The sequence below is a fragment of the Nesoenas mayeri genome (assembly GCF_963082525.1).
Source record: "Nesoenas mayeri genome assembly, chromosome: 20".
Lineage (NCBI taxonomy): Eukaryota > Metazoa > Chordata > Aves > Columbiformes > Columbidae > Nesoenas > Nesoenas mayeri.
In genome coordinates, this window is record NC_137569.1 from 2617502 (window position 1) to 2629063 (window position 11562).

The 11562-nt window shown below is 41.7% G+C and overlaps 1 protein-coding gene and 1 long non-coding RNA gene across 3 annotated transcripts; one reads left to right on the plus strand and one right to left on the minus strand.

The window, feature by feature from the left end:
- Positions 1 to 582: 582 nt before the first annotated feature.
- On the minus strand, positions 583 to 4100 carry LOC308048048. The gene is made up of 3 exons (XR_013923082.1): positions 3600 to 4100; positions 1336 to 1374; positions 583 to 601 (listed from the first exon to the last, which is right to left on the minus strand). It is a non-coding gene; the product is annotated as an uncharacterized lncRNA (long non-coding RNA).
- RNFT1 (ring finger protein, transmembrane 1) lies at positions 2194 to 10439 on the plus strand. 2 transcript variants are annotated; one of them, XR_013923080.1, is made up of 9 exons: positions 2194 to 2263; positions 4121 to 4536; positions 4863 to 4939; positions 5552 to 5652; positions 6288 to 6441; positions 7211 to 7394; positions 8808 to 8873; positions 9197 to 9298; positions 9491 to 9627. XR_013923080.1 is itself a non-coding variant. In XM_080356907.1 (9 exons), exons 1-9 carry the CDS (start codon positions 2259 to 2261, stop codon positions 9623 to 9625), a joined length of 1215 nt encoding a protein of 404 aa, XP_080213033.1. In that variant the 5' UTR covers positions 2194 to 2258; the 3' UTR covers positions 9626 to 10439. The 2 variants fall into 2 exon arrangements, 1 of the variants encoding a protein (XP_080213033.1); XM_080356907.1 differs by having other exon boundaries at positions 7236 to 7394; positions 9491 to 10439.
- The last annotated feature ends 1123 nt before the right edge of the window (positions 10440 to 11562 follow it).

Consider the following 11562-nt stretch of genomic DNA (forward strand, 5'->3'; position numbering starts at 1 on the left):
CAGTGCCTTAAATATAGGAGCACAGGAGCTGTTTTCTTGTGCTCAAAATTAAAACTGAAGTAATGGTTGTATAATTGCAGGAGCTAGTTTTTAAAAGATTGAGCATTCAAAGCCCAGGAAGCCTTCAAATTTTAAAGGTTATTTGAGCCTCTCGGCAAGACTTTCAAATCCTTCAATCAATTTAAACTAAACTCTCTTAATTTTACAAAAGTCTTCCATAATCAACGAACATTTTGTGTAGAATGAAGACAAACAATAAAGCCTTTGAATATTCAGGACATTCTGCTATTTTACAGACTCCTGCAAGAAAACAAATTTTTATCATGTCTCCTTTCCATATATCCGAGATCAGTTCCTTTAAGTTTCACTAAAGACATATGCTGTACATCTAATTGTAAAGGACCTGTTCTTTCCACACCTTCTGATGAAGAATAGTGACATTACAGTTAATCAGGAGGAATTCTGAAATCTTTCTTGTGTCAGTAGTTACTAAATCCAGAAGTCATTAACAGCACCGTGAAAACATACCTGTTAAATAACATCACTGAAGAGTTACATACCTTCTAATGAGCTGTGAATCAGGGATAAATCAGCAGGTGACCTGCATGAGCAAACATTATTGATTAACAAGCTGTCATGAATTAATTTTGTATTTCCAGTGCATATGACAATGAGAAGTAGTTTGAGAACAACTTTGATTTAAAACTACATTTGTACTTTAATGCATTTTATAATCATAAAAAGACACAGTTGAATGAGGCTTTTATATTTATACAGTTCCAAGCAATGTACAGAAGGCACGCATAATTTCCAACCATAAAGTACTATTTAAAAATAAAAGAGTTATAATTGCTTTTCCTGATTTGAGAATTAAATTAAGATTTTTCACATTGTCCTTCATAATCCAAACAGTATGTGGATGACTAACGGAGCGAAGAGCAAGAGAATGAACAATATGGCACAGCATAAGTCAAACACAATAGTTTTGTGTTATCCTTGGAAAGATGGGGACATAGCTATATAATTTTTACAGTGCTTCCAGCTGAGCATCTGATATCTGCATTGGTGCTGCTACTAAGCAGTATTGAGATAATTAGACAGAAGTACTATGCAAATTAGGTCATCTTAGTTCAGAGGGCCTACAGCAACAGCAGGTTTGAGGGTTTGTTTAATACTTAGGCATTTTCTAGCCCAGGTTTCCTCCAACATACCAGCCACGGGCCAAGTGGAATACAGAGGATAAGGCCTGAAATTTCCAGTAAAAAAATTCAAGATACAGACTCCAAACCTACCCTACAAGCACACCAAATTGCTGCAGATGTCTCCTTAACCTACCTCCAGCAGGAATGGAGATGTGTCCAGCATTTTCAGCTTCTTCCTCAAGTAGAAAAGAGAAGGTTTAAGGTTAGATGGTTTGTCTTACTAAACACCACTTGGGACTTCTAAACACTTAGTTTTTCCTCTCATGAGATCTGATGTCTGAGTGTTTGTCCCTTCCCTCTCCCAGGGTTACTGACCCCACAGGGTTTCTGTATTCAAAATTTTGAATTAAAACAGTATTCCTATTTTAATTCAAAACAACACAGGACTGTTTTTCAGAACTGCTCAGATATTAGGCACTGGTTTCCCTGTGAGCTGCATACCTAAACACTTTGAGAAAAACATCTGAGCCAAGGAAAACAGATGCCATTTCTGGATGCAAACTAATTTATTCAAGAGCACATTTTGAAAGAAAACCCTGTATCTATTTAATTTTAAGCTTCTCCTAAGAGCTAGAGCAGCATTAACTAGGGCAGCATTTTCCTCAGGTCTCCTAGGAGGCAAAGCCAATTTCCAGCCAGCAGGACTTCCCTGTGGTGAGCACTAATCGCCACCGAGAAGCAATGATACTGCAATATGTATATACACTTATATAGATTTTAACATATTTATTAATTTCCTTCGTTATTATTGCCGTCGTAGATTAATTTTAATTGAGGCTTTAAACAAAAAGCAACAAGAACCGCCACCCCCCGCCCCGTTAGGTCCCCGGCGCTGAGGTGATTTCCCCCCTCACCGCCCCACACGGGACCGTCCCCGGCGAGGCGAAGGCCCCAACCGGCCGCTCGTTGCCAGAGCAACGCCCAGCTCGGGGCCTTCCTCCTCCTCCTCCTCCTCCCTTTATGACTCCTCCTCTTCCTCCCCACCCACTCGGCCTCGGCAATGGAGGCTGCGAGCGGCCTGGGCAGCCCCGGCGGGCTGGGGGCGCCGGCCGCCTGATGAGGTACCGGGCGCGGGGAGGGCGGGAAAGGGGCTCCCGGCGGCCGCTCCCCTCAGAGCCCCGGGCGGGGTGTGTGTGTGGGGGGGGGAAGGAAGCGCGGACGCGGCTCCGGGATCACTGCCGCCCTGCACCGGGGCTTCTGTGGAGGCCGGCGGGACCCCCGGCGCTGACCGCCCCCAGGGGCCGGTGCGGGGAGCGGGGGAGGCCGGCGCGGCCCGGCCCGGCCCGGCGGGAGCGGCACAGCCGGGAAAGCGCCTCCCCGGGAGCGGTGGGAGGCACAACCGGGAGAAGGGGAATGTTGGAGGAAAAAAAGAGCTTTTATCCAAGATCTTATTTTATCTCATTAGCGGGAAAGAGGTTCTGGAAGCCGGCTGCTGCGCGCGAATTTCTTACGCTTTGAAATCGCGTCTAATAACTTAGTTATTTGAAAGTTCGTTGGGCAGAGGGAACCTGTCCTACTCCAACAATGGGATCACTGATTTTTAAACACCAAAGTGTCAGTTTTTGCAGGAGCGGGCCCTAAAACACTAACTGAAGAGTATTAATGAGTCCTAATGTTTTAAGAAACAGCATTCGTAGCCTGATCCTGCAGACACACGGAGTAACACCGCTCACATAAGTTAATACTGTCTCCAGTTTATTTGCTTTACTCGTGTGCATAAAACTACAGAACACGAATTTTGGCTGAGGTGTGACGTCATCTTGGGCCACCAAAAATATAGTAGTAGCAGCAGCAGCACGTCTAAGCAGCACTGAGTTCCCCTATTCAGATATTGTTTAAATTCATGCAGTTTACTCTTCGGATCTCATCACATCTCCCTTTTAAAGGCTAAAGAATTCTAGGTTTGTGCAAATATATTAAGAACTTGTTGCAGGGCAAAACCAATTTTGCTTTAACCTTTTTGTACCCGCAGTGAAACTAGCTGTGTATATACGCTGCGCTTTGGAAAAAATAATTTCAAAGAGGAATCTGGAAAACTTTGAATTATTGAAAAAGGATTATAACAGAATTCACAGTATTTCAATAATATTATGTGATAGTGACAAGCATTGTGGCAAATCTGGCTTCAAAGCATTCTCCAAAATAATTCCTCTCACATCACACCAGTCCAGAGAAATAGATTTAACACTATTTGACCAATGCAAAGACTGATAGAGAAGTGAAAAACTGCCTGGGAACACAACAGAAAGATATCAGAGGAAAGAAATAAAAACGTATTTGGGTCCTACTGTTTGATTACAGCTTCCTGGCTGCGTTTCTTTTTTCACCCAGACCATATGGTCCAGGTTCTTTTAAACACTTTGTACAAAATGGACTAAACTGGTTCTGCTCACTTACCTAGACAGGATAATCTCATTAATCTCATAATGGCTCTTCAGTTTTGAGCATGCACTGGCTTTTGACTCGACTTGTCTAAACAAATGCTCCCCGTTTCATGGATGCATGTAAATGTGCACTTTGCTTCCTTCCTGTCATTGTTGCTCCTTCTTTGGCCTACTACTGTTACTATTTTTGTGTAATTATGCAGCACTTCCGAGATCCCTTCTGCACCAGTTAGTGTTGGGCTTCTTGTTCAGGAGCTTTTGCTGTTCTGAGTTGCACTGAAGCAACTTTAGATTTTGCTAAGGCAGGCGGGTTCACTGCAGGCCAGCAAATCTGCATGGGAATGAAAGGAAGTAATTTAGTATGGCACACAGAAAGTTGCCCCATGGAGGCAGGGTGCAAACCCAGCACGCCAGCTTTCAGAACAAAGCCAGTATCTGTCCCAAAGAGGATCTTTACTTTGCCATTCTTAAACTTTATTTTTCCCCTGAACTAGTTATACTTTTCGTCCAACTGTGACTTGTAATATCCCATAGGAGACACAGTAGCAAGAATCTGGACCAGAAAAAAAGTCCCACCATGCAACCAAGCTACAGCCATCTCCACAACATCCAAGGGAGCGGGGACGACTCTTCCTCTTCTCAGAGCGCCCACGCAGCGAGGTTGTCAGGAGAGAGCTCGTGCCATCAGAGCGATGTTCGCATCCAGCTGAACTCTACGGTGGGAGAAACCAGAGAAAACGCGGGTGCTGGGCACTCCCGGGCAGGTTTCCAAAGTCACTCCCACGGACTTGCCCAGGGAGAAGCAAGGGCGCTCGAGGATTCCGCTCCGGAGTTGGAGGAACACGGCGGCAGCTCCCTCTCCGAGCTCAAATACCTGCTCCGATGGCTGTACAAAAGTCTGCCCTATATCCTGATTCTGTGTGTCAAACTGATCATGCAGCATATAATTGGTACAGTATAACACAATAAGGTCTGAGAGAACAGATCCCTACCCCCCCCAAATAAATATACTAATAACCCTGCCTGAAATATAATTCAATTTATTTTTAGCTTTATTTTTATTTGCTTTATTAATCAGAGAGAGAGATTTTCTAAACCACATTTCAGTGGCTTCTGTTTCCTTTGCTGGTGTATGTACAATGTGCTTAATTTTTCTGCCTTGATAGTCCGAGCTATTAATTGTAATTACAAAGACATTAGAAGTGGCGGGTTTTTTTAACCCAGTTTGGTAAATATTTTCTTTTATTGTGTATAACTGACCCTTTTTTCCTAATAGGCATTTCTGTTGGAATTGGGCTGCTAACAACTTATATGTATGCAAACAAAAGCATAGTAAATCAGGTTTTTCTAAGAGTAAGTATCACCCAAAGCAACAAAATTCTGTAAGTTAACCAAGACCTTTATCCATCAACTTTTGAAAGAAATACGAACAGAAATAGTTTTACTTACCTAATAATATTACGTGTCAAGGTATCAAGAGGGAAGTCCTAATGCTTCTGTACAGTGTAGAGCTGCTCAGATAAGGTTTGGAAAATTCAAAAAGGTGTTTTTCCTCCTCTGACTTTGAATATTGAAATAGCTTCAAGTGATAAAAGCTTTTTTGAAGTTATGGAAGAATTCTTCATTATATTTGTAGAATCCAATAGCAGTTGGCAGTTTGAACTTGCAGCTGTCTCTGTTCATTCCCAAAGGAAAAACTGTTGTTTCTTCAGAGTGGGGTGGGTTTTGGTTGTGTTTTTAGAAAAAAACCTTGATACACATAGAAGCTGTTATATTGAAAACATTAAAATTACAGCTTTACCTTTCCATTGAATTATCCTATTTTATTTTGCCTAAAACCACCGAGATAAAATCTTCTAGTGGTAAAACTCTGCTCAGTTGCAACAGACTTAGTGCTTTGGAGATATATTTAAGGCACTGACACTGAGATAAAAGCTATAATATATCTTTATGGTTATCTTGCAGGAGCGGTGCTCCAAGCTGCAATGTGCTTGGTTACTCGTATACCTGACTGGATCATCTCTCCTCCTCTATTACACCTTTCATTCTCAGTCACTGTATTACAGGTGAGTAGAGGAAAATCCCTACTTGCATCATAAATCACGCAAAATTAAATATTAACTGGGAAGGCTTTACATGGGTAGCTGCTGGTTTTCTTTAGTTGTGGCCCTGGTTTCCCTTTCATTTTCATTACTCCTCTTGTGCCAAACTGAACAGGTTCTGTCCTTAAAAACAGGATGCTGGAGTTTGCAAGATGAGGCCTCATACTCAAGTTAATGTTACTCCTGTACCGTGGGGAGCAGAGCTGGGTTGGATTCCTGGCTTTGACCCTGCCACCTTGCCTTGGGAACACTGACTGTGGCATTCTGGGGCTCTGGACATTACGTCGCGAGTTTATTATTTTCTGTAGCTTCAGTCTTGGCTGTGGATCAGTCAAAGGTGGTGTCGCTAAATGAGAAAGCAAGGTGACTCTAGAGGATAGGGGTTGTGGTGAAGATACAGGAAAGAGGGTTCCAAAATGCAAAGGTTGTCAGGGATCATAAAAATGATCAATTTACCATAAAGAGTTCATTTTCTCAGCAAATATTCTTCCTCTGCATAAACCAGGTTTCCTTTTCTAACGAAACCTGCCACGATAATCTCTAGTTATGCTTTCCTCTAAATAGGGTGCTCCACTAACTTCTGATACTTCTTTTGGTAGCTTAATCTTCTTAAATCCTAATGTGGATTTTACGAACTTCTGGGAGGTACTTTGGATTGTGGGAGTCACAGACTTTATTCTGAAATTCCTCTTCATGGGCTTCAAGTGCTTGATTCTCTTGGTGCCTGCTTTTATGATGTCCTTTAAATCCAAGGTAAGGAAACAAGCTATACTTTTGCTTCCGTATAAAGAATATTTTATGGTAAAATTAGCTCATTATTAAATTCTACCCAGAGAAAATTATTTTTCCTTAAAGGTCTGTATATGATCCACCACTAAACTGTGGGTGACAAAACCCTGTGGATTTCACGTTCGTCCCTGCTGGGTGCCAAGGAAGGCTTAGAGTCTGATCTGAAACAATTGCTTGTATTATGTCATCGGATAAATGGGTTTATTTCTGTCTCTAAGGGGAAGAATGAAGAAACCTTTCATTTGCTGCAATGTAAGAATGTGTATACAGGCAGTTCGCATGGTGAATGTTTTTATGTGCTCAACAGTAACTGACATGGGAGGATTTTAAGACTGTGCAGGCAAACAGCTGTATTTTCTCACAGAATCACAGAATGTCAGGGATTGGAAGGGACCTGGAAAGCTCATCCAGTCCAATCCCCTTACTTTCCTTTTTCATGTAACTTCTATTTTCTTTTATAATGCTTATGAAATTAAGTCTGATAGCATTGTTAAGTAAGCAGGCATCTGACAAAGCCATCCTGTTTTAGCCTAATAATTTGATTTTCTGCAGTACAGCAATCAATTGTGTTACTGTTATTGGTAGAGTTGCAGTGAGACTCATCATCTGGTCTTCACTCTTCTTCAGGCTCCGTGTTTAGTTGTTTCAAGGTATCATGAGAGGAAATTACACAAAAAATAACAATGCATCTTTTACCTATATTTAAAAAATCCTTTCTGTTTTTAATCTTGAGCGATTCCTTTGCATGTCTTGCTTAGGGCTACTGGTACATGCTGTTAGAAGAACTCTGCCAGTATTACCGTATGTTTGTCCCCATACCAGTTTGGTTCCGTTTTCTTATTGGCTATGGGGAGCCGGACAGCGGGCAAACATCGACCCTTGGGATATTGCTGGGCCTTCTCTACTTCATCCTAAAAGTACGTAAGCTTTACATTCTCCTCCTCAACTATTTTACAGTAATTATCACTGGAGGGCTAGAGGCACATAAACACATTACTGAATGTCTGCCTCTGTTTGAACTGGCTTGCAAGTCGCTGCTTCGGTTTAACTGATGCAGCCTTCCAAAAGTGACAGGAATCCGTGCTCAGGGCACTAAATCGTTTTCCTGCACATGTTCTAGATTAAGGTTGCATAGCAAAGCACACCAGTACTACAGCTCCCCTCACATCAAACACTGATCAGACTGTTAACAGATATTGAGGATGAGAGCTTGCAAAAATAAAGGTAAAATTAATGGCTAAAAGAATAAGTGTTTTCCAGGAAAACAGATTTTTCTCTCAGCTAGAGTATCTGGTGTGATGCTAAACAATTTAAACATAACATTCCTACTCGACCAAAGAGCTTATCTACCCCAAACGTAACCACAGAATCCCAGAATGTCAGGGATTGGAAGGGACCTGGAAAGCTCATCCAGTGCAATCCCCTCATGGAGCAGGAACACCCAGATGAGGTTACACAGGAAGGTGTCCAGGCGGGTTGGAATGTCTGCAGAGAAGGAGACTCCACAACCCCCCTGGGCAGCCTGGGCCAGTGTCTGTCACCCTCACTGAGAAGAAGTTTCTTCTCAAATTTAAGTGGAACCTTTTGTGTTCCAGTTTGAACCCATTACCCCTTGTCCTGTCATTGGTTGTCACCGAGAAGAGCCTGGCTCCATCCTCCTGACACTCACCCTTTAGATATCTGTAAACATGAATGAGGTCACTCCTCAGTCTCCTCTTGTCCAGCTCCAGAGCCCCAGCTCCCTCAGCCTTTCCTCACCTGGGAGATGCTCCACTCCCTTCAGCATCTTTGTTGCCCTGCGCTGGACTCTCTGCAGCAGTTCCCTGTCCTGCTGGAACTGAGGGGCCACAACTGGACACAATATTCCAGGTGTGGTCTCCCCAGGGCAGAGCAGAGGGGCAGGAGAACCTCTCTGACCTACTGACCACCCCCTTCTAATCCACCCCAGGATGCCACACTCAGTACACGTTCAGCTTTGAACATGAAAAATACTTTCTAGTTCTAAGGTATCTTAAGTAAAAGTCTAAAGACTATTGCATACGTGCTAATAATGCTGGCATATTTTCACTCAAGTACTTCATTTCAGAACCTCAGCACTATTTTAAAGAACAGACACACTGGGGAAAAAAAACTTCAGGCTAAGTTCTTCGTTTGGTTACATTTTAAGCAACTAAAATAGGGTCAGTCTGAACTACAGCTTTGCTTATGTTCCTGCCAACATCAACCTTGCAGTGAGACTTCTAGTGCTGGAATCTGCACAAAAGCTTGGAAGCTTTTCAGTTTACAGAGAAAAATACTAAGCATAACTTAGGTTTTCTTTCCCGTTTCAGCTTTTGAGTTTTTTTGGACAACCGAGGAACTTCAGGCAGGTCTTACGGACATTTTGCACACGACCAGTAAGTACTGAATTCCCTTAATACGAAGCAATAAGCCCAATTTACATGGAAATACTTTTTTTTAAATACCTCATTCCTCTATTACTTTGTATTGTTCTAGCAAGAGATAACTGCATTTTTAAAGTAAACCCTGCATACTTCTCCCATCTCACTGTCTGAATTCCTTGACTACGTGATTATCTGTCATGTGAACAACACCAAAAAACCCTGACATAGCAGCCCTTATTCCCAATTCCTTTCCGTCCTAGAATTCTTGTGTTTTGTTTTGGCTTCCCCAATGCCCCCCAGAAACTAATATCTGCCAAAAACATCTTGTTTTCCAGAACTATGGGGTGCCAGCTAGCAAGAGACAGTGTTCTGAGTCGGATGACATTTGTTCAATCTGCCAGGCTGAATTTCAGAAGCCTATTCTGCTTCTCTGTCAGGTAATACACATCATCACCATTATTTTTTGCAAACTTCCGAATAATTTAAAGACCTGATAAACAAAATGACATGAAGTTAGACTAGAGAGTGTGTGTCTTTGATTACTTTTAGAGTTCAGGCTATGCAAATAGTATACCGTCTTATGAATGGAAGAGCTTAAAAGCTCTAAGTTCTCATTCTTTTCATTACAGCACACATTTTGTGAAGAATGCATCTCTTTATGGTTTAATAGAGAAAAAACGTGTCCACTCTGCAGAACTGTTATTTCAGACCATGTTAACAAGTGGAAGGATGGAGCTACATCTATGCATCTACAGATTTTCTAAAGCATGTCAAACAACTCGGTTTACAGTTTGTCCAAGCTAAAGTTTTTCAGTTTACTGCAGATTAAATTGTAGGTGGCACAAGGAATGAGTTTCTAAATTCTAGATATCAAGCTTCTATGAAATGTTCAGTATTTAAAACAGTGCGGAAAATGTTAACTTGACCTTCTTAAGCACAGAAACGTAAGTTTTGAGAATGAATGCAGAAAAGCCAGCATTGCTTCTCTTGTGATTCGTGTAGGAAACAATCCAGTCCTTGAAAAATGCTGCATTACTTCTTGCAGCAGCTTCTTAATTCAATATTTTGTTTAAAACTTTAACAGAGTTCCAGACTGTACTAAGTTGTATTTATCCTTCTAACAGGACTCAACCCAAAAGGTCAACCTACCAATTTTACTAAGATTATAAGCAAATTTTATACTCTGGGCTACAGTGAGAACTAGAGCTACTTGTCACACTTGGCATTAAAGTTTCTTTAATGCTGGCCCAATGGATCGGAGAAATTAGCTTCTTATTCATGTGTCTGTAATAGCAACTATTTCTCACTGTACCTGGAGACAAGCCACAGGAATAAGACGTTTCCCCTTCAGGTTCTTGTAGACTCCTAATGGATCTTTGGCTTAATACATAAACCAACCACTGATGTTAGTTTTTTACTAAGCATTTTATAAAGTTGGTATTTTTAAACCAAATCTTTAATACTATATTTTTGTCATAGCAGGAACCAGACTTTCTTACAGGGGAGAATCTATTTTATACTATATTTGCAATTTGTAGTATGGATAAAAATCAGAGAGAATAAATGCATTTCAATCTATTTGTTTGGTGCATGTTGAATAAAGAAACAAGATTCATTATTGTTTCAGTATTAACTTATATGAAAACACCTGACAACAGCTCACTGCTAGGTATACTTTTCCTGTTGAACGATAATCTCCGAAAAACAAAAAACCTCCAAATGCTACCACTTATTCATGACTAGTCTTTAAGCTAATTATAGAGCTAACTTACCTACAAATCACATCCTTTTTTTCCTCGTCTTTTTTTCACCTTGCTATTCAGATAAGGCTGAAAAAACCCACTCAAATTATTCTGTTGCAGCAAAGTTAACCTGAGTTGCCATTAACTTCAGCTTTTCTGAACTGAGTACCTTTAGGAAACTTGTAAATTAGGGGAAAAAGCAGAATTAAAAAGTTAAACACTTACTTGCTGAATGATGTAGCAATCACACAGGCAGGGTGACTGAGTGCTACACGTTGCAGCTGCCACAGACAGATTTATAGGGCTGAGAGCACCTGACAGGAGAGTGCCCTTAAAGTTACGGCTGAGTGTAATACTAAGAGAATTTACTGTTCTGAATCAAAATCTAAAGAGAGGGGAGATATAAGCTCAGAGGCATCATTTCACGTTCAACCTGGGTTTATGCTCTAGCATGCCGTGCGTTTGCTAATTGTATTTTTGTTTGAAGTTTACTGCAGTTTACAGTAAATGTGCCCTATGATTGTTCCGCTGTGGTATCTGAGGGACTGGGGAAAAAGCCTCCAGCCTAAAGAAATCAGGCAAAAGCTTCTAAGTCTGTAATTGGTACCTTATGGGAGTAGAAGAGACTGGTTCTCATGGAAGCCTGTCCCAGCAGGTGAGGTACTTAGCTGAATGGTGTTAGAGCAGTCCAGAGCGTGGCAGGGAAGAATCAGAGCTTGGCCAGAGCCACAGCTTGTGCCTGTATCTCTGCTGCAGGCAGAACAAGCTGAAAAAAACAGTGAGTAACTTACATCCGTCACACCTCCTGATCCACCCGTCAGCATCGTGCGATTAAGATGCGGCTCTTCCTTCTCCAGCCCCTCAGGCCAGGGTACCTGCCCATTCCCACACAGACACCCAGCACATCTGGCTCTGCAGGGGACAGAACAGACAAAAGGCTGACAAATGGCAATAAACAG